The sequence below is a fragment of the Bemisia tabaci genome, chromosome 6 (genome assembly GCF_918797505.1).
Source record: "Bemisia tabaci chromosome 6, PGI_BMITA_v3".
NCBI lineage: Eukaryota > Metazoa > Arthropoda > Insecta > Hemiptera > Aleyrodidae > Bemisia > Bemisia tabaci.
The window spans coordinates 33148107-33172247 of NC_092798.1; the positions used below are offsets into that span (position 1 = coordinate 33148107).

The 24141-nt window shown below is 42.9% G+C and overlaps 1 protein-coding gene across 3 annotated transcripts in view; it reads right to left on the reverse strand.

Annotated features, from left to right (window-relative positions):
- Positions 1–24141, reverse strand: part of LOC109042662 (Dpr-interacting protein beta) — a 404914-nt gene that overhangs the window by 54046 nt on the left and 326727 nt on the right. For 2 of the 3 annotated variants that reach the window (XM_019059547.2, XM_019059545.2), the window contains exons 4-6: positions 3803–3988; positions 2183–2375; positions 382–528 (exon numbers count right to left, since the gene is read on the reverse strand). In XM_019059547.2, the coding sequence (XP_018915092.1) occupies positions 382–528; positions 2183–2375; positions 3803–3988 (526 nt within the window). The remainder of the gene's footprint in view (positions 1–381; positions 529–2182; positions 2376–3802; positions 3989–24141) is intronic. The other variant, XM_019059546.2, reaches the window with a different exon arrangement.

Here is a 24141-nt window from a genome sequence, read left to right on the forward strand (position 1 = left end):
TTTTGATCAATCTATCAATGAGGACGACGGGTAACTAAAAAGTTGCATGGAATGGAACGAATCATCTTCAGCTCTTCGGAAACACGACCCATCTACCCCATTTGTGGCCTTTCGCCTCTTTGGAGCATTCCTCATTTTCAACCCCCCTCCCCCAAATCAAAATTCTGTCATCATGAGACACTTGAGATGATCGAACTGTGATGAAACTGCAAGAATAGCCAACTGTGGCGTGACTCGCTGGACTGAATTGCATGGCAAGGAGAAATAACGTGGTAAATAAATACAAATAAAACAAAACTAGCACAATAAGCAGGAATGCGTGCAAAAATCTTGATAAAAAACTACGAATGAAGTAAATTACTCCGTAATTTCTTTACTTACAATGGATATGTAACATAATTCTTTTACTAACTGAAGGCGGGAACCCGTTGGCTGCTATACAAATATAAGCTCCCATATCGCTGCGAGTCACCTGCGTGAGCGATAACTCGCTGCCGTGCACGGTTTTCGCTAGAACAGACGTACCCACTGTACCAGATTAGTAAGAAATATATTCTAATGGACGAAAAAAATACTGAACCCGAGATGAACGACCAACTTGGAAACTCGCACTGGAAAAAAAAACACACTGGATCAGAGTTCGGGCTCTTAAGAACATCGACAAGAAAAGTACTCTTGATTCAATCAGAATCTAGCTTAAATCAAGAACCAAGCCTCTTAATTTAAGCGGATTTCGTTTTGACTCAAGCAAAAATCCGATTGAATCAATAGTATTTTTTCTTGTCAATGTTTTCAAGAGTCTGGACTCTAGATCCAATGTGTTTTTTGTTCCAGTGCGAGAATGTTTACCAGTGCAACATAACTGAATAAACGCATCATCACGATATAATTCATTGCGTTATACAGAGGAAGTATTCATTTTTATCGTTATTATTAAGAGAGCAAGAGGAAGTTGTGACCACAGCAAGCATTCTTGATGCATCCATGTCTGCTTCCTTTATAAGTGCACCTATTGCTTGAACCGCAATTTCATCAACTTCTTTTCCTTCACTAGTGCGCCAGTTACTTCAACTGCAATTTCGTCAATTTGGGCATCTACGCATCAGAATGTCTCCACCTTTTCTGTGCCTTCTAACGTTTCCCAAGTTTTTTCTCAACCTGGTACTGGTCCTGGTACTGCCACGTTTCTCGCCATTTGGCTTTGCTCGGCCTAGCACATTTAGGAATGACCCTTTCAATCCTTGTGCTTCTCCTTTTCTTCCTGTTTTTGAAGGAAAAGTATTTACTCCCGAAAATTGTTCGCCTGCTTTCGGTGGATTAGGAGGGTAATAGAATAAACTGTCCAAAGATAAATGTCTCCAGGTAGAAATATGTCCAAAGTCAATAATGCCCATATCCAAAATATGTCCAAACATCTAGAATGTCCAATAGCGTTAACTCGGCCAAAAACAAAATTGCCCAATAATGACATAATTTGACCAAGTGGCAACATATAGAGCTTAAAGGCTTTATACTACCAAAAAGTCAAGAGTAAATCAGAATTTCTACGAACAGGTAAATGGCAATATTAATTGACTGATGGGAACTGGACCTTTGGGCATTTTTCATTTTGGCCGCGTTACCGCTATTGGACATTCCAGATACTTGGACGATTTTTTCTTGGGAACTTTTTTTACTTTGGACATTTTTGTACTTTGGACATTGTGACCTATCATCATTAGGAGAACTTACTGAAAGCACTCGTTACCCTCCTGTTAATCCTTCCACGGATTTTTCATTGTTAAAGAGTGATGCCTACCCGAGTGGTACTGTCTTTCTTTAATTTTATAAATTAAAGGATCAAAGTTATTTCTATTTTCCCGAGAAAATAAAATCAGAATAGAGGTATCGTCACCTTCCAGGCAAAGTATTACAAGCGCCATACGACGTTTAAAAATTTCCGCCGCCATTTTATTTTATTACAGAGAAATTGTTGTTCAACGAAGCTGTCCGAAAATTTCACTGAATTTTCTTTGTGCTGCCGATAAAATTTAGTGAAATTTTCGAACAGATTCAACCACCAATTTCTCAGTAAAAAAATAAAAAGGCGGCGGAAATTTTTAAACGTCGCATGGCGCTTGTGATACTTTGCCTGGAAGGTGACGGTATGTCTAACAAGCTACTAAAAGTTTCTAACGCTTACTTTTATGTTTAATGTCCGAGGAAGCTGATCGGAGAATGATATCGCCACCATCCTCCCTCTTCCACGTGATGTTGGGTGCCGGATACCCGGACGCTATACATACTAATTTGGTCGAGCCACCCTCTCGCACCATGACGTCACCGGCAGTGCCTTCGATGATGTCGGGGGGTATCACAACTTCTAACGACGCCGTCTAAAACCGTGCGAGAAAAGAATTCATGGGCATGAGATATTGGATGTTAGAATTACTGAGCAATGAAGGGCATTGAGCAAGAGTTTGCTGCAAAACATGATTCCAATTGGAATTGGTTTTAATATTGTCGCTGACATGTTGAATTCGGAGAAGCTACAAATTACTTAAAGCTTATATGTTGGAGTGCTCTAAAATAAATCGGAATGATTTGCTTCGTAAATTGCGTATATTTAATGTCACATTACCAGCATTTGCGTGTTTACCACTAGTAGAAATTACCAGTGTCCGAATCTTTTATCAAGTTTAATTGAATACGATGTGTTTTTTTAAGATAGTGAAAGAGCGTGTAAAAACATGGCGTTAAAAATCGAAGAGCTTAAAATGTGGTTGACCAAAAACAATGATAAATGTGAAAAGCGAATGTAACGCAAGTTCAAAAGTAACCCAGAATACGCTTAAATCTATGCATTCTTGGTCTCTTGCAGTAGAAGTGGCGGCTCACCTTCAGAGAGTACAAAATAAAGTTGATTACCAAGGCAAACCCCTTAGCAGCGTAATCTTTCTACTTATATTATTGACTAATTACATTATTGGAAATGAAAATGGTTTTGGAGGGTAATTACTGCGATCAGCACGTTTAAGGACTTGCTTGAAATGACGCACGAAAAGAGTAAAGCTGATTCAACGCTGATTCGGTTTTACACGCGGTCAGTGTGGACTCGGTATATGAAAGAGTATTCTATTTGTATAGGGACGTCTTAGCCGTGTACAATGCTGCCTTAAAGAATTATGCTGCATCCAAGAGGACAGATATGATCCTCTATCAGCAAATTCATATGTATGAAGTCGTTTCGGAAACTTACCACTTTAAATTGTTTGTCGATCTCGAATATGTAGATCCTTCCCCGTCCATGTCTCAGCAACCATTATTATTTATTTTTTTAAACGAATTAGTAAGTTTTGTTAATTATCATAGTATTGCCTTCACCAAACGGAAAATCGATTTTTCCGACTTTGAGATTTATTCTTCGACGACTGCGCAGAAAGTATCCTATCATATCATTTTAGGGGACGTTTTACATTTTACGGAAATGACCGTCCTTAAGGATTTTATTAAATGTTTTAAGGAAAACTGTGTTAAATTTTGCCCCACCGCTTTTGTGGGCGGCTCGTTCATTTTTGACCTTTCCGTCTATAGGCGGAATGCAAACTTCGGTTTTACACGCGGTCAGTGTGGACTCGGTATATGGATCATACTGATTGCGCAGACTGAACGACGGACGCCGATGGCACTGTAATTATTGGAAACTAGTACAAAAATCTGCATGTCAAGAATTATACGTGAAACCTAGTTGAATTAGGTTACGTTTTGGCACTGGGAAAAATGGTTTGATATGACGCTGGAGGAAAGTTGATTTGGAGCTGACCTGGCTTTTCATGGGGTCAGTGTTGACCTGGCACATGTAGTCGCCGCTGTCCTCAGGGCGGACGTTGCTGACGTTGAGCGTCCACGTGTTGAAGTCGTTGTGCGTCACCGATAGGCGAGCGTTGTTCGTGATCACGTGATCGTGGATCGCCAGGATCGCCTTCGTGTCCGCCTTGATCCAGGCAACCTGCAACAACACCCACCTCGTCGTGAAATTATCCAATTGCCGCAATAATATTCTTGTTGTGCGGGAAAATGATGGGCCGCTGAATAATTGGAGAGAGCCAACAGCTCACTTTTTGTTACGACCTTGTGCATACCGAATATATTACATACTATTTAATATTTTTCATACTTTTCTTCTTTTCTTTTTGGTTTATTCGCCATCCAATAACGTCATTACAGAATTAAAAATTTACATCGAAAGAAAATAGAAATATCACTAGAGAAAAAATAAATATAAATACAAACTGATGACGAGGAAGATGACGAGGCAATGAGATAGACTTTGGTGCCCGCCGAATTGAAAATTGTTTTTGAAAATGGTAAATCAATTGGACTGCATTTTGCAATTTGGAACTATAAATTCTGGCTCATCTGAAAAAACACTTATGTGCATAGGGAAACCAATGGCACACATGTTGTTTTTAAACCGGGCCAGAAATTCAAATGAAAGCAGTCCAATTGTTGGGTGGCTGGAAATGTGTGACGATGATAGTCCGCGCACGTACTCTTCCAATCCGTTTTCCTCCGAGTCAAACAGTATGGTTAACCGTGGGGATATATTCGGATCAGTTACTCCCTAGTGCGCCACGGTTACGACTTTATCGCGTTCCCGCCTAGACGCTCTAGTGCCGGTGGTATGGAGCGCAATCGGCAAATTCGCATGACGATCGGCGGCTATGAACGAACATTTTCATACTAAATATGTTATCAAGATATTGCATTCGTGCCGTACAGAAGCCCCCGCGTGTCCCTATATCCAAGAAAATTTCGTGGACAATTACCATATTACTAAACAGATTACATACAAGAAAAAGCAGAAAAGAGATTCTTTGATATCATTCAATGTTGAATTTATTGATTTTCATTTGAATTTTTTCTTTGTCATTAAATTTAAATAGAACATCGAACTTTGCCGCCGTTGTTTATCCATTTCGCGCACAACTGCGTTACATCGCGCAACCAAATGCAGCGGGAACAAAGTGGACGTCAATGTCGCCTGCGTCGCTGCGATTTTGAAGTGGCGCGGCGATCGGCAGCGGGAACGGGATCACTACTCGAAAACGCCTTCAAATCTACACGATACATTCTCACCCACACCGGAGTTAAAATATTTGTATCAGAAATAATTTCACACAGCGATACTAACTCAGTAGGAGATCATACGATCTTTCAATCGCAGAATTGCTCTCTATCATTTTTGAAACGCTGTCTCGCACTTAGTGGGAAAAAACCCATATGGAAACAGTTGCCATACTGTGCAAATGTTTGGTTCTGCATCCTGGCAGATCCTGACTTACGTTTTCAAAGTAATAATGAGCAATTAATTACAGCCTATAAATTATGGAAAAAACAGGATTTTAGGCGAAAATTTAGAAAGAATTGTGACGAAAATTGCAAACAGATCATCGAAAATGAGCAAAAATTCTGACTGAGACCAGGAACTTCCGACGTGCATCCAGGCCCCAGGGTCCAAGTTGTTAATGCTGAAAATTTACCTTTTCAAAATAGGCACAGGACACGGGAAAAAGAGGTTGGAGTAAAGCCCCAACTTGGACATTTCCGATTAATTTCGGTAGTACTACTCCCAGAAAATTAGGCTACGAACCCAAATGTTGCAGGACTACAAAAATTAATAGTAGACTTCGATATCATCCAACAAATTAGGACAGTACCACAATTTTAGGGGACAACCCCTAACATTCTTTTCCTTGCAATCGATTCGATTCAATCACAAATCAAATACTGAAGGTATGATATTCTAAAAATAATTAGAGTGATCGCTAAATCAACAAATAGAACAACTCAAAAGTGTGAGCCTCAAAATAATAGCAAAAAACAGGGGCGGGACTCCCTCGGCTGCGTCGCTTGGGGGTGAGGGGGGGAGGGGGTAGTCTCAGAAGAATGATTTACTTTCACGATTCCTCCGCTGTGGGGCAAGAGGCAAGAGCACTTGGCTCGGTGACACGGAGACATGTGCGCGACAGAATTCCTGCCTCGGAGTCGGACAGCCGTTATAAATCGCCGCGCCCGGAATCCGAATATCGTGACGGGCGAGCGGGCGTTTGACGGTTTCAATGGTCGGGGGGCGACGCGATTTGTTTTCGGGGGGGCGCGCGGCGGGCGGGGCGCGTTGCGGGAACAATGAGTCCCGTCCCGGAATGTCATCTTATGTCCTCGGCTCTGTCGACGCCCGACGCCCGGGTCGCCCGCCCAGAATGCCGCCCCGAGAAACAAAGTAGATTCTCCGCTGACGCCGAAAAATTATTCATTATGAGCGCCACCGCCGCGCCGGACTCCCCGCTCCGCATTCCGCGGCCGACGCGGAAGTCGGGCTCCGACTAATAGTATTTAGTGTCAAAAAATACAAATTAAAAGAACAGAAAGTATTTTTTGATAAATATACTCTGTATGACGAAGACAATTCGTGAGAGCGAAAGGTAAAAAACCCTGACATGGAACAAGAAATGCTCGCCGCTTTAAGCTGACTTTTTCTTGATTCAGGAAAAATAATGCTTGGGTTACGCAAAAAAGTAGCGTATATTAACCAGCATAATTCTTGATTTAAGAGGAAATACTTCTTGGCGGCAAATTTAAGATTCTTTTTTTTCCAGTGAGGGTGAAAATGATGGACGAACTGAAGGGTCTCTCGTAGGTTGCCGTTAGTCATTCTATTACCTACCTCTTTTATCCATTGCAACCATCCAATTCCACCAGTAGAACCCCTCCATAACCCTTTTGTCTTCCTTGTCTATAGCTTTGTCTATCAATTCCAATAATTGACCTGCTATATGGAAGCAAATAATAGAGTTTCACCTCACCTAGAACGAAGATTCTGTAATAATGTCGACTCCGTTGTGAATAATAAGGCTACAATACGTTTCCGCACACTATGATGAACATTGTCAAAACAAATCGGTAATGGACCACTGGACAAGGTACGAATTCAAGCATTCTAGTACATAATACTTGACCAAAATTCAAGTAGAACACCCACCCTGTGTTGTTCAAACTGTAAACAATTTGCTATAACTGAGCCAAAGCGTCAAGATTGAGGTTGCCAGATTTTTATATCGCAGAGACTGTCATGGTAACATTTAGCGCGCGATGCGACTCACGTATAGTATTGAGTTTTCATGAGGTTTGAATACATCCATCAACAAACATTGAATACCTTGAGGTTGCCAAATTTTTATATCGCAGAGACTGTCATGGTAACATTTAGCGCGCGATGTGACTCACGTATAGTATTCAGTTTTCATGAGGTTTGAATTCATCCATCAACAAACATTGAATACCATCGTTTGGCGTTGATTTCAGTGATTCATCGTGCGCATCGTATGTTCAACGTGATATTTTGGTCAAGAAACATGTATCTGAATGCTTAATCCGTACCTTGTGCAGTGACCCATCAACATAGTTGACGCGATGACGCGTGCTTGCCTCTGTAGAATATGTGTGCGCAAAGAGAAATAGGGATTATTGTTTTCTTGGAAGTTATCCGAGAAGCGCTCATCTCGGATCAAGGTGTAGTCCAGGCGCCTGGTAGCTAAAAATGAGGCTACCTGGATTTTTGGGTGCACAGGGATTTTTTTGGATTACCGTATGTTTTTTGGGTCGCTGAATCCGAATCTGAAGTTTCCTACCGCGTATCTGGTGAGCATTTTCCGCCATTTTGAGAAAATGACCTAAAAAGTCCTTTTTTTGCGTTTTTTTTTATGTAGCAGCTACGCATGAGAAAAAATCCCGGATTTAGCTAATGTTTTGAATAGCTGACGAAATTTGGAAGAAAATGGTGTATACATATGCTAGGTTTGCTTAAAAATCGAGGATGATCAGCATCGTGAACATCGCGCCCATTCACGTTTTTGCGGTGCACCCGTTAACGCGTGATCCGGCTAGCCGCGGTCAGCTAAGTTCCGAAGCGTTCCAAAGTTCCGAGATCCGAGGTTCCTCAATTTTTGAGAAAACTCAGCATATTCATTTACCATTTTCTTCCAAATTTTGTCAGCTATTCAAAACATTAGCTAAATCCGCGATTTTTTCTCATGCGTAGCCCCTATACAAAAAAACCGCAAAAAAAAGGCCTTTTCAGGCCATTTTTTCAAAATGGCGGAAAATGCTCACTAGATACGCGATAGGAAACTTCAGATTCGGATTCAGCGACCCAAAAAACATGAGGTAAGCCAAAAAAATCGCTGTGCACCTACAATTCCAGGTAGACTTACCAGGCGCCTGGACTAGTGGTAAAAATGACGGACGAGTCAGAAAATTTTTCATGCTGACGATCTCTGTGTGAAGCCCTTTGCACCCTCAGTAACGCATGCTTTTAGGGACAGAGTATGGAGAAACTTAAAGAGGGAAAAATGGGTGCATAGTTCGAACACTTTAAATTTTTCCTAAAGAGTAGAGTTTAGTAACTATTTATCGACCAAACCAAATTTTTTCTTTATTAATCACCGGCTTTTGTATTTTTATGGATCAATTTACAAAATTAATAATTGGTATTGCTTAAAAGTTTCGGTCTGTAGTGTTTTTACGATTCATGGAGGTAAGCAAATACGAACACCGGTTGCCTGTCTTTTTCTTTACTCTTCTATTTCATTCCATATTGGTTACCTCTGTCACACTTAATGAGCAGTCCATTGGGTGTTACGGAACCCCGGTGTTCCTTTACACTCTTGCTTCACCTATAAGTTGAAATTGAATGCGGCGTTGTGAAGAGGTGATCTTTTTGGGACCATTTTTGCAAGTATGCGGAAACGTCTTCCTCCCTTGGATATTGGTCTACTGGAAAAAAAAAACACATTGGATCTTGAGTCCAGACACTTAAAAACATCGACAAGAAAAAAATACTGATTCAATCGGATTTTTGCTTAAAAAAACAACCAAGCCTTTTAATTTGAGCAGATTTCCTTTTGATTTAAGCTTAAATTTGATGGAATCAAGAGTATTTTTTCTTGTCAATGCTTTCAAGAGTCCGGACTCTAGATCCAATGGTTTTATTTTTTTTCTAGTGTGCCAAATTGGTGTTATTCCTTCATCGAAGAAATAAGTTACCACCCCATTTCCTCTTGGTTAGACCCCTCCAGTATTCCAGCAATTACGCTTGGACCACGTCCTAAGTAGCTTGCGTGCCACTTGTACGTACTACTGAACGTTCTTACGTACTTCCCACTGCAAGTTGAGATCCGCCTTGATGAAAAGGATGCCCTGTTCACGACTAGCGGTAACCGACCGCACAGGTGGCCAAGGCGGTCCTCACCCGTGTGCGATTAGGATCGGGCCTTGAGCTCGGCGTGCATTATTGAGCGGGGCTTCAAAGTTATACGTTCATCTTGTTTTGTTTTCGGTGCGATTGAGTGCCGAAATCGTCGCGCCCGGGGGCCCTCGGGCCCGCGTCTCCTTTGGCGCGTCAAAGGCTTGCGTCACGCCGTCGCCATGCATAAAATATCCGGAGCGCGGCGCGGTCACATATCCCTTTTCCGCGAGCGGCGAGTCAAGCGCGACGGGGCGAGATACGGCGACGTCGCGTGTCGCGTCTAAGTCGCATCTCGTTGTCTCTCTGGGGAGACGTCCGCGACGGGTGCTCTTAACGCCGAGTACAAGGCAAAAACGCCGTAACAGCCTCCGAACGATGCCAAATTTCCTTTAATAAAATACGAATTTTCGAGGAAACGTGTGACAATTCATCCTCCAGTTTGTCACAGAATTTCATTGGCCATCGGATCTAAATTGTCAGAAAATTTCAAAAGGGAATATTTATAACTCTCCCCGAAAACTGACATTATATCGGAGGACAATTGGCGACGCGCGGAAGCTCACGCGGTGTTGTTCCCCAGCAAGGCTCTTTACGGAGATCCGAAAGCATCTTCGGGAGACGGATCGATCCTCGGCAAAAATTGCGCAACGCCTCGACGCGAAGCCGCCATTCCGGAGGTGACACAAGTCTACAAGAGCATCATTCACTGACTTTTTCAGATACAACCGATATGGAAAAAAGCGTAACATCCGTAAGGAATTTAATTACGCATCCGTTCATGTGAGATATATGGAGGAATCTGTGAAATCGATCAAGGATCTCCAGAAGGAAACCCCATCTCTTATCGACTACCTTAATGTGTTTTTGAGGAATCATCATCCGGAATAATTTTCCTTGACAATATTACGGAGACCGATATGGAAAAAAGCGTAACATCCGTAAGGAATTTAATTACGCATCCGTTCATGTGAGATATATAGGGGAATCTGTAAAATCGATCAAGGATCTCCAGAAGGAAACCCCATCTCTTATCGACTACCTTAATGTGTTTTTGAGGAATCATCATCCGGAATAATTTTCCTTGACAATATTACGGAAACCGATATGGAAAAAAGCGTAACATCCGTAAGGAATTTAATTACGCATCCGTTCATGTGAGATATATAGAGGAATCTGTGAAATCGATCAAGGGGCTCCAGAAGGAAACCCCATCTCTTATCGACTTCGTTAATATGTTTTTGAGGAATTATCATCCGGAATAATTTTCCTTGACAATATTACGGAACTAAAAATACTACACAGACGACTCCACCATTATGCAATTAAATCTTCATTTTATCATGGAAAAATGAAAGAACCAAGGAAAAAGAGGAAGATTGACACGTAGCTTTCCGAGGGAAAAAAATTCTTCTAGCAACGTCAGCAGTTTCATTGGGGGTTGATAACAATAATTGCGATTTCACAATTCGTTTAGGAGCCTCGTCGTCAATTTCCAATTGGATCCAAGACACAGGACGTTGTGGGAGAAGAGGACAAGAGTCCTATTGTGTAACATTATACGATTCGTCATATTCGTACAAAAAGATCTGTGATCAAATAGAAGCATTGCAAAGGAAGGAATTTATCTCGACTAAGATAGTTTCGGGTAATACGATAGTGCAGGGGAACAATGGATTAATGGCCCATTTCTAATGTGTTCAAAGGCGGATGTGCTTCTAGCAGTTAATCTGTAAATCCGTAGACGAAAAATATAACGGAAGGGGTCAGCGGAAAATGTAGTAACTGCAAGAGGGGATTTCTCGACGAGAACGTCAATTACTTGAATAATATCAAAGATCTGACGACAAAGCTCAATCGTTAGATGACAACAGAAAATGTTGTATTCTAACAATAGCAAGAACATTATTTGGTTATCGTAGCGATCTAGCAATAAAATACGGTGGAATTGTGAGATATAAGGAATTTGGGATCCTAATGGGAACCACGATCCAGTCGGTCATAAAAGAAATATTCTTTCTGCTTCTTGTGACGCGATCTGAATCTCCCGCCAAATCGCGTCTGCTTACGGAGCAGATAGCGCGCAGTCTGGCCGAAAAAGCTCAGACCGTGAACTTGAGGATTGAGTTTGAGTAAGAAGAACTACACAGTGAGTGAGAATTAATGATACCGTCCCGTGTCGTTGTGAAGCCGGTAAGGCATTAAATATCGAAAAATTTTGTAGAATATGTTTCTTTTGGCAAAGTCGTAGGAAGTGATCAATATGTGTTCCCTAAATGTTGTCCTACCCTCCTGACCAAACCGTTCAACCGGTTCTTCCTGTTCCATCCTCCTCTTCTGAAACTTGCGACATGTTTGCCGGAGTGGAGAGTGCTGTGTCTGATGTATTCAAGAAGGACAAACTTGATGCTAAGAGGCGCTATATCCAGGAAATAGTGGCCCGAATTTTCAGCGACAGTGCTGATCTATCCGATGATGATGATGATGATGATGATGAAACCCAATTTGAACCTTAAGGAGTTGCTTTTGATTTACTTTAGTTGCTTATTAAACTTAGTTTAATAAGGCGCACGCACCGGCATCCCCGACAGAGGGACAATCAGACGATGGTGACCAGTACGAATCGGCAGCAACAGACAGCTTTGAGCAGATTGACCTGACTACCGATGAGTCCGGGCCCTCATCACACGCCTCCCCTCATGTCCTGCGGAAGCCAATTCGGGTGGAGCTCGAAATGATCACACCCACGCCCCTGGCTAAGCTCAGTTTTAGGCAAAAACGAGCCTTATTGAAGCCAAGCAGCGACGGTGACAGTACGGACCCAGAGTCACACACACACCCTCGCCTCCAAAAGGAGGGTCCCTTCAGAAGAGGAGGTTCCAAAACTCCCTGAGCTAGTGGACTTCGGCCCAATTCCTAACCGCACACCGGGCACTGGGAAGGGGCAGTCTAAAACAAGGTAGGATAAGAGCCGCAACACTACAAAGCGGCCGAGCGCTACCACGCCCACTACAATTCGGCCCGCCACCAAGCCGACGACCACTACCACAAGGAGGCCAACAACACCCTCCACCACACAGAGCGGCTCCCCTCAGCCCAAAAGTGAGCCAAAGAAAGGACCCCCCCTCTCAACCCCCCTCCGTCTCAGAACTCGGCCCAGGTCCCCCCAGAGACGCCAGGACCTAGTGGTGCCCAAGCCCCTGCCCCACAATCCAACACCACTGGGGCTACTGATAATGCAGGTGCTAGTGAGGACAGCAATAGCACTGGTGCTCCAACAGGAGAGGTAGGGCCTGGTGTTAACCTCACCACTTTGGCCCCCCCAGCTGCCGGCCACGGTACAACAACCACCCGGCAGCCCCAACGCACCACCACCGATGACCACACCGGTCACGTGAGAGCGTCTAACCGATCCTCCTACCATGCACCACCGCGGCCACACCTCACAGGCGGAAGAGGCCAAGTGCATCAGGGCGATCATTCTGTCACGACAAATAACTGTACTGACAGATTTATCATAGATATTGATGAGGTTAGCAACACTCCCAATTATGTACAGGGGTGCCGAACTATGGTGTCCCAAATGAGGGACAACTTCTACCTCAACGACCACCTCGAACTGTGCATCCGATCTAGGATGGTAGTGGCCAACCAGCCACAGCAGGCTTTCCCGCCAGTCGAGAAGAATTGTACCGTTTTTGAGAATAACGCGGTACCATTACTGGAGAACGCCACACGCACAGCCGTGATTGAATACGGCGCCGCTCCGGCTAGGGCCAAGGGATCAATCCCAAAGTCCACCCTTTCTCCGTACACATCCGGGGAATCAAATGTCAACAGTAAAGCGGTTGGGTCCATCGTTTCGGGTGATTACCCGACCCCAAATAACTTAAGGTACTGGGACAGTGTTTCTGGTTCATTGCTTAAAAACCAGGTGGTGTTCGACAATTGCGCCATGTATGCCAAACTTATGTTTTGGGCAGGCGTTATAGACTTGATGGACCACAGCGGACTGGCTACGCAGGCCATAGCCTTACCTGGTATGGCCAATTACATCACATACATCCAATTGGATGCTGGTGCGCCTGGCCCTTCCACTGGTGATTTCCTTAAGGCCATCAATGATGGGCATATTATGCTCACTAAAGACGAGGATTTTGCTGGCGACCAGTACGATCTCGTATGCTGGTTAGCCGCACCAGGTTACCAGTATTAGGCTACGGTGCTGCTTTTGCCGCCTCCGCCAATGTAGTCATTTCCTCGGCTAGGATAAGGGAATTTTGTCGCCAGCTAGCCATTACGCGCGGTGAAGAGGCTGACCTCTGTCGAGGCATGTATATTGCCTTTGACCTCCTTGGGACACGGTACCGCACGCACGAAGACGTACATTACCGTCTCGACTCCTTTTTGAGCCCGGCCCAACCCAAGCTATGCCGCCCCCGTGATTACAACTATCTTAGTCGTATCCTGGGGGTCGTGCCAGCAGGAGATATGGCAAGGGCCTTAGAGACGGAGCTCAGCTTGCTGTGCCATTATCTCATTCTCTGTAAGATCATGGAGTACAATGTTCACCCCGTTTTGGTCGGCTACTCCGGTGTGCCACTGGATCAGGTTGGTGGTACACAAAGACAGGGCTGCCATTGACGTGGTCGTGAAGGCGTGCAGGCAGTGAAACTTTGAACACATGCATTTGGAAATGCAGTTTTTGAAAATGAAAATTTTGGACCGCATATCTCTTTGTTTGGTTTAACTTTTTCTGTACCAAAAAATTTGGAAAATACTTATTTAAGCAAAATACTTGATTTCGAGCTTTTTGCCGCTGGGATTCATTATTTCATGAAAAATCACATGCAATATTTTAGTACCATTTCATTGGTTTAATTCGATAACCCTCGAATAGCCTTGTAATATCCTAAACTTAAGAGCACACTGTTGCAAAATTTTATCTTCTACTAAAAATCTTAAAAATAGATAGAAACCTGCCAAATAGTAGAAAGAATTTTACAGTGTTCCAGCGTGTTTTAGATAATGTAATTAACTTTTTTTGAAACCCTTATTTTTCTCATTTGTTTTGCTTTTCATAACAGTATCTTGTGATATGATTCATTTTCAAAGTGTTTCAGTGTTTTTCTTTATTGTTCTTATTATTATATTTAATGTTTTGAAGTGACTGTTATTTACCCTCCTAGATACGCCCTTTCAACGGTCTCAGCCACCCTTTCAACGGTCTCAGCCACCCTTCCCCACGTAGTTTTGGCTATCTCTGTTTTCTTTCGTCTACGTTTCCTCCCGCCAACATAAGAGGAGGTTTGAATCGCATTGTCGTTCATCACTCACCACCCTCATTCCTTCGCAGTCTTTCAGCTGCTCCATTTCACCACTTCTTGATAGGCAACCAGACGGTTTGGCTGACCCTGACTTCTTACGTGCTGGGGTGCAGGTGGACACACGTAAAACCAGGTTGTTTCCCCCATTTCACCTGTCGTTATGCAAAATAGTTTTTACTCCTATTTACCTAAATTCTCGGATTTTAAATTTTTGTCCCTCTATATTTTCCTTTCCTTTTCCGAGAGTTTATCATGAAAAATTGCTACTAAATACTGTGTTTCTTGAAAAATTTGAGTAATGTCAGAAGACGATCGAAAGCGTGTGGCTCATTTTAGAACTTTGACTTTTAGAAGTTTTCTTGTCCGGACTGCGGGCCGAACGCTGCCTTTTTTTAACGGTATATTACAGAGAAATGCAGGTAAGGGGGAATTGTGTCGATATAAAAGAAGGGGCAGTGGACTGATTAATCGGAATAACTGGTCAAACAGTGGTTGCCCATTTTTGAGAGTGATTCTTTTCGCTCTAAATGTTTTTACTTTTTTCTATAGGCCTTGTCTCCACGGGCCGTTTAACGAGATTTGTCCCAGGGTTAAATTCCACTTACGAAGTTGGGAAGAATATTGAGTTAATCAATATTTTTCCCAGTACCAATTAAGTATGGTACTTGTACCCTAGGACCCATTGAGAGGAGAAGAAGAAGTGAAACGAATTGTGCGATATTTTATTCATTACTCCATTGTTAATGCTTGTTTCGTTAAAATAATGTGTATAATTGTCAATTGAGTGCAATTAGTATTTTAATCCCGGTTAAATACTCGACTTTATCTAATTTATCTTCCCGCGCAAACTAGTCGCAGGACTGTATGAGCCCCGTCCCGTGGAGACGGTAACTGGGAAAAATCCCAGAAGTTTCATTCCTGCGATTCGAACTTGGGCCCGGGTCTTATCCGAGTTCGAGGACATAGTCGACACAAGTGTGCCAGTCCACAGCCCAAACCACGTATACCCCATGCAAGAGGCTAGGCAGAAAAGGAGGAAACTACGGAGGATGCGACGGGCTGTCCCGTCCGTTGAGGTAATTACGGAAGTATAAGTCAATCAGTTCACCGGTTACCCTCTGTAAAATGCATTTTTCTAGTCAAAAAATTGGTTTATTTCGGGGGCCCAAAACCTCCATGTTCACAGTAAAATTTCTGACTCCCGTTTTTTGATAAAAATGTACCAAACCCGACGAACAGAGTGGAGTGGAATCAACACGGAATCCATATGGATTCCGCGTATTGTCCATATTCAACATTCAATATTGAATCCATATTGAAATTTTTCCACTAATTACCATGGAATCCATATGGATTCAATATCGAATTTAGATGGAAGATAGGTACATATTGAATATGGATTTTTTCCATCCAATTTCGATATTGAAGTCATATTGAAATTGGATGGAAAATCCATATTGCATTAGGTAAATGTCCCCAAATGGTCGGTTTCATCCAAGCGTGCTGTTTTCGTCCGTAGTCGCAGTTCTCGCTCTTGGTATCACAAAATTTGATTGATTCACTGCTCCTGGTACTCAACACCAAATTTTGACAAAAACATTGGACAATATCACAGAAGCGAGAGCTTAGAATAGGTAAACCGCTATACAGACAGAGGTTACTTTCTTGACTGGAGGGAAATTTGAATTATCCGTCTACTACTCAACACTAAATTTTGACAAAAACATTGGGCAATATAACAGAAAAATGTCCCGTGGAGGCAAGGCCTTACCTTTCTCCTCTTGTATTTTAATCCCCTTAAGTTGAGAAAATGACAATGCTATATCTACCAGCAATCCCCCCCCCCCCCCCCCGATCACGTCATCGGGACACCCATCAAGGACGCCATAGACTCATCAGTTGATGACGTCATGGAGGCACCTGTCGATGGAAAACGAGTCTCGTTGATGACATCATGGAGTCATCCTTTGATGACGTCTTGATATTAATGGCATTTTGAGGTCACATCCAGGGTACCAGTTGATGGTGACGTTACAACACAAACCATAATTCATGTATATACATTTATTGCTAATTAGTTTTTGATGAGTCAATATTTTCTAAATTTCTAATTTTTAATAAATTTTCCGCTTCATATATAATACCTACTTTAGCATGTACAGCATCAACTTGTTTTGAATCCCACGCCACCTCTTTATAAAAGTCAGAGAGTTTTTAGAATCTTGTCTATCTGTATTACAGGTCGTCAATTTTTACAGCCCACAAGCTGTTCGTTAGTTCCTCAGATGTCCGATTCACTTTAGAGATTCAATTCTTCAATCCCGCGGCCAAAGTTTGTTTACATCATACAAGAGCCCTTACTCCTGTGCAATCCGCAGTCATGGACCAAGAGAATAAATAAGGACTCCCAACTCCCTATTGAAACCTGTGTTAAAAACCGTTACCGCGCGCTTGCAGCGAACCTGGCAGAGGGTGCGGTGATCTAACGCCACAATGGTCCACGATCGTCCTTCTATATTCCATGCAATGTTCTTTGTATATCTATGATTTATTTATTTGTTTAGATACTTTAATACATTTTACTTCCGCAAACTAACGAAATAGTATAGATACATACCTTCTGCAGGGGTCAATGCGAGAGACTTAGATTTGAAGTATCTTATCAAAACACGGGCGAAGATGATTGAACAGAAAAGAAAGAGAAGAGAAAAAAAATTGGAGGAAGATATGAGAAAGATACGAGAAGCGGTGGAGATTAGTGTGCGAGCTGAAATGGAGGCACAGGAAGAAGCTAAAAGGAAGTTCAAGGAGGAGGAAGAAAAAAGTAGGCAAAGGAAGAAGACGATTCAGGAGCGAAGAGGAGGAAGAAGGTAAGTTCGTGCTTTCTTGGTTTTGAATAATTTTCTTGTAACAATGAGTGAAGACCATTGTTAAAGAGTCCAGATGAACTATCATTATCACAAAATGGTTACACTATAAGGAATTTTTCTCTCTTGCCATTCATCATTATGATGTCTCGTATGAAGAATTGAAGGAAGGAAGGAAAATCAAGTGCTGAAGGAGATTAGTGTGATTGTGAGGAAAGAAAAGATTACCCACAGGTGTCAACTTAAAAGAGGAATTTTTCCCTCTTTTAGTTCGGCATCACGCTTTTGGAGAAAATGTAAATAATAAAAGTCTTTTCTTGGGAGAAAGTATGAATACAAATAATAAAGTAGGTGGTGAGAAAAAGAAGAAGGACTACCGGCAGGTGAAGGATCAAGCAACTGCTGATAATTACAATTTTTTTTTCTTGAACGGCTACAAAAAAGATTTTCACTCTGTCTATGAGAAGATGAGATCAGTAAAAGAGGGTGATTCATTTAGGCGAAAAATGTACCCAGCCCGGAATGTACGAAACTTTGTGGGCTGATAGTACTAGTTGAGAGAGGCTTATCTCTAGCTCCGTTTTTGCAGGAACCCCAGGGAAACAGCGTTGCCATTTTTTAAAGTCGTAACCTTCAAACATCCATAACTTTCGCAAAAATGCAGTTACAGAGCTCGTATTTATACCAAAAAACGCAGAAAATTTTGTTCTATCGACCTATGCAAAAGAAATTTTACTTTGACTCCACTGTTGCAACGTTTGGGCCATTTTTTTAATTTTCGTAATTATTTAAAATCACGTTACCGCCTAAAAAAGTGTTTGCGGCAGAGGTTATCACCAAGGATATCCTGCATTAGTTATAGCATCTCAATTTTATCAAACCAATGAAATAGTAGCATATAGATACATACCTTCTGCAGAGGTCAATGCGAAAGACTTTAATTTGAAGTATCTTATCAAAACACGAGCAAAGATGATTCAGTCAACTTCTGACGCAGAATCAAAGAGACTTGCTAATACTCGAATTAAAGGTAATGCTTGAAGTCAAGTATCTTTGATTTTGTGACACTCAGTTGATTTTTATCAGTACAACACTGTTTCTCACTAAAAAGATTTCACTTAACAGAGAAGCGCCTTCGGCTAAAAGTACAATCCTGATTCTTGCTGCACACTACATACACACTTCCTTTGGCTTTCTCAACAGCAGTTGCTGCTGAGTAAAACGGTTAGAAAAAACACTTCACATTATTGCCAGTTTTATGTACCCGAAGACTGACGAAGATTGAAATGAAAATGGGAAACTTTTCACACTAAACTCTTCAAAACTGCAGGGCGACCACGAGGATACGAGGATCTAAAAACTTCTATGAGCACTACTGAGTGATAAGCCTAAATAGGTCGTGCATAGAAATATAAACAGGAGGACCCAATCGTCGGTTTAGTTCACTACACGCTGATGTCAGCGGTAACCGGAGTTGGGGGTCCTTATTTATTCTCGTGGTCCATGCCGCAATCGCGCCACCCGTCGTTTTACAATCTGCAGCGCACCCGAAATCTATTGCTGACAGCTCCCGTATCCGGCACCGCCTTTCCCTGACGGTGGAGCACAACCTCTACACCTGCACAGGATGGTTGAGAAACCACGGTACCAATGCAGAAGCCGGTGACGTGTGCGAACACGCCTTCGGCTTCACCATGGACGCCCCAGCTACACTGAGCAGCATGCTCGTCATCGATGACTTCCTAGTCCTCCGCCCTCTACAGTGGGGCATACTAGGGGACAACACCACGGCCAACCTACGTGCTGACCTCGTCCGGATGACCAACGCGGCTCGCGTAGGTCTGTACACCTACAAGGGATGTTCTGAATACCCAGCACGGGTTAACTCCGACTCCTCCTACGTTATAGTGCCTTACGGCATTCAGGTGCTTAACTTCGTGGCACAATTCTTTCAGATGGCAGATTTCCAGCCAGATTACAAGGCGGCTGACTACAGCCAAGGGTTGGAGGAGCAATTTGCCAACCTATCACTAGGTTATGCCACGCATACCTACGACGCTCAACTTCACATTTTTGAGCCGTGTACGGTCTGGACCTTTGACTGGGGCGACAACGAAGTGCGCGCCCCAGTCATGACGGCACCCAACGAAATGACCATCCCCCGTGCTAAGACCATTGACTCGTGGGGCCCCGCCCTTACATTACCGGGTGTGGGAATGAAGTTGGCTAGGTCCCAGATCACATTCCTTACCGGACTGAGCACTGCCCGCATCAAGGGCATTAAGGATAGGTTGGCCCGCGACAAGGCCAACTCGAGTAACGCCTCAGCCACGGAAAGTTCGGTGCTACCCCCAGCCGGAGGCGCATCACCGGCCGGCGATGACGGCCTGCCGGCGGGAAATGCATAAGCTACGCATTTGTGGACACAAGGGGGGATGCGTGGCTAAACAGACGTAGTTGAAGCCCTTGTACATGGTTTAGTCATGTACCTTACCAACGCGCATCTTTCCCCCGTCACTATGACCCCAACACCACGGCTGAGCACACTCCCACATCGGATGAGCCCAAAAATTTGACGCCTAAGCAACGTGCGATCACCATCAAGCGGTTGCATGCAGCCGTAGATAACAGCACAGCAGGCCAGGCCCTATCAGTGGTGTTGCGCTCGCTAGGCGTACAACTGCACTTCACGCTGCACCCTACCCTGTGCGGATTCGAAGCATATCGGTGCGCCATCCATACATCGCGGCCGTTACAGTTGGCCGATTGCAACTTGCTATGTGAGGCCATCCGTGGCGTGGTAGTGGGCGGAATCTGGCCTAATAGCCTGTGTAGTTCAGCCGTCGACGAGATAATGCCTGGATATGTCAGGACCACCAACCCTGACAGGCTTTTGAGCGCCCTAGCAGAGGTGCACGCTCACACCCACGATGCTGGCGAGTGCCTTCCCATTATGCCAACTCTTGCACGTGCCTTGACTTGTTTTTTTACACCTAAATTCGATAAGGCTAGCTACAGCTGTGGTTTCGACGGCGTAAAGTTCGTGAATTTGAATAAACCTGAAAACGCCGCTAGCAACTACCTTTTGGTTGGTACGTCCACTGAGCTGATGAATTGTGACAAGCTGTATTTGGGTGTGGAGAATATTAAAACTAACAAATTTGTGATGCCCACGATCCATCGAGGGAGTGCCTGGATGCGCAAAGACGCACTTCATTTCAAATGCGTTAAACGATTCTGACATGGTTTTGTTCCCCACAAGAGACTCCGCCCAGGACTTTAGAAAGCGTTAAAAACAAGTTAACGATAAAATTCGTGATGATGATCTCAACCAACGATTTAAAACCATGGATTCATTCATTATTAACGGTTTAAAATTCAAGCCTAAAAGATTAATAGTCGACAAGTCTCTAATGTTACACGCGGGTCAGATAATGTTTTCGATAATGAAGTCCGGCGCGTCGTCAGCTCTTTTGATAGGTGACAGTAAGCAGATTCCTTACGCTAATCGATAGGCATATCGGTGCGGTCCCGCTGCCAACCGTCTTTGTCTACCGCAATTGGAATTAGATTGATACATATCCCTGCAACTGATTAGACTAATCTTCACTTTCGTTTTCAAAAAAAAATTGTTTCTTGTATCGTAAATTAATATAGCTGGAAACTTATTCATTCGCATTATGTGTAACTCTGTTTTGTATTTTGTTTTCTTTCATTCTAGCTCCCAATAGAAAAGCGCCAGCGACAAAAACAATTATTGGGAATATTTTAAATGACCATTTAATACAAATTGATTTCCTATACTTCAAATCTTTTTGTATGTATGTAATATAACTTCTAATTTTTTAACTAAAATATAAAATGATTCAATAAGTCAGTATTTATTAATCTGTTCAGTGTGTATAAGTAAATATTTAGATCTAAAACTTATTAAGAATTCAGCGAGGGCAAAGCCATCACTGTCTGGGATGGAACTTATCTTTACCTAAATAAAAGTTCTAATTTTCTTCTCCAACGACGTTAGAAGAAAAGAAATCTTTTAGAACCGATGAAAGCTTGCACTGCGAAGGACTTAGCGGCACCTTGTCCAATTTGTGCCTAGAGCCTCTACAACTTGGCAAGTTTGGACGTTACCTTTTGAACATTTCATCCCTTCCCTTTGAATACTCTTCACATATCACATGGGACCTTTATCTGCATATTTACTTGGCTTTTTTCGTAAAGGATCTTTTAAGAAGTAAATTCTCTCGATAACTTATTGGGGATGGTCAAGTTACCAATTAGAGCCAACCATTCCATGCCATTATTATTACAGGACAATGTTTCTTTCCTATAATTTGGTAGGCACCGTAAGAATAATACGTAACCACAGTATTTGATCCCTGCCTTAAAAAATGAGCCACTTGTGGCAGAACCATCTTGGTGATGTTCTATAGGAATTTTAACCTTATTCTATTTTTTCAGCAGACGAACCTCACATGGTTACTTGTTAAGTCTTGCTTCATTTTCCTTGAGTTCTACTTAGTTTACTGCCAAACAACAAGAAAATTCATGGAGAAACATGCCTTAAAGGTGATAGTTCCCCCTCATACTTACTGTCAGAGTTCCGATGGAAAAAATTTTGTTGTCATAGGTAAATACGGTTTCCATTGCTTCTTCAGCTGCTAATAGACAACTATGCAGGTTTGCTGGAGAATTTGGTGACTGCTAGGATTGTTAATTGGTATCTCCGAAGTCTGGTTGTTATAGCTACACTTGAAGCATTGGCTTCAACGCAACGCAAAACCAGAACCTTGGAGAGACCAGAGAACATCCATAAGAAAGTAAGTGGGGAGCAAGGTACCTATCATTGTACATCCATCTATAGTTTGTTTCACGTAAGCTGATACTTTTTATTCGGCATTAAAATCCGTAAATGGCAACGCATCAGTCCCGAACGCGGTGACCTGACCGCTCGCCGGCCACCCTCTTTTGTTCAGCGACGAGAGGCCGGCAACCCGTCCATTGTGAGGGTAGGAACAATGGGCACCCTTCATCCCTCCTTAATGAGCCCTAGTACCCGGACCCAATTTTCTTTCTCGTTGAAAAATTAAACTTTTAGCGTGAAAATTCAGGTCCAGCGGGAAATTTTGATGAAAATGAACTAAAATTTCATCCGATTATCTTAATTTTTACCCGATATACGGCATTTGTGGTTGACCGCGATTTGGGAACCCTTCATCGCTCCTTAATGAGCCCAAGTGCCGTATATCGGGTAAAAATTAAGATAATCGGATGAAATTTTAGTTCATTTTCATCAAAATTTCCCGCTGGACCTGAATTTTCACGCTAAAAGTTTAATTTTTCAACGAGAAAGAAAATTGGGTCCGGGTACTAGGGCTCATTAAGGAGGGATGAAGGGTGCCCATTGTTCCTACCCTCACAATGGACGGGTTGCCGGCCTCTCGTCGCTGAACAAAAGACGGTGGCCGGCGAGCGGTCAGGTCACCGCGTTCGGGACTGATGCGTTGCCATTTACGGATTTTAATGCCGAATAAAAAGTATCAGCTTACGTGAAACAGACTATAGTTTTCACAACTACCGTTACTGGAGATTTAGGATTCAGATTTGCACATCAACCAATAAGTTTTTCGCCCCATCATCTTGAGATAGAGGCTGCCATGCAAGGCGCAGCCAGGTAGTCCAATGCTCATGGCAAGGCGCAGCCAGGTGCCAGGTAGTCCAATGCTCATGGCAAGGCGCAGCCAGGTGCCAGGTAGTCCAATGCTCATGCCACTCAATCAACACAAATATTATCCTAACTTACTACAAAATGGCTTTTTTCTTCTCTAACAATGGAACCGGAAAATGTTACTTTAGACGCGCAGGAAACTTCTTTGGTCGAGATGAAGAAAGAAACGTAAATGAAGAAATGAGTCCGGAACATCTCGACCAGGTAGGTACAGGCCGCTTTGTTTACTTTAGGAGTCCGGAGTATCTCGCTCCAATTTCACTTGAAACCACAATGAACAGATCAAGACGGTAACTGATATCTGATTTAACGAAATGGATAGATGGATGCGGACGAAAGTTCTTTTGTCGAGGTGAAGAAACGATAACGCTGAGAAAATTAGTCTGGAACATCTCGACGAGATCCGCTTTGTTTATGTCCGGACTATGTCGCCGTTTGTTTGTTTACATTAGGAGCGAGTTTGACACCGATGACAGATTTTGGCCTTTGATGAGAATTTGGTCTGGAATATCTGGGCCAAACGCAAAAACCAAACAGAGATGGATCATTGAGGTTGTAAACAGCAGTCTCGAGAGATTCAAGTATTTCCGATGAGTTATTACACATCCAAAGATCCCTCATTTGTTGCAGGATTATTGAGTCGCTGCCGTTCTCTATAATGCCTACTTCGAGAGAAGATTCTTCAACGAAGCCGATGAAGTTGTAGCCTTCAAGATTCTGTTGAATATTAAGGTGCAAAACACCATGCAGAAAATCGTAGAGGTGGAGAGAGTCTTACACGAACACGAAAGTCCAAAATGTTCAGAAGGTTGGACGAATCTGGTTTTGAGCAGCTTCAAATATGGAGGGTCGAAGACTACGAAGACGAAACGAAAAATTTTCATGCAAGGTATAATATATCTATACATGGATGCGGAATGAAACGAACTATCG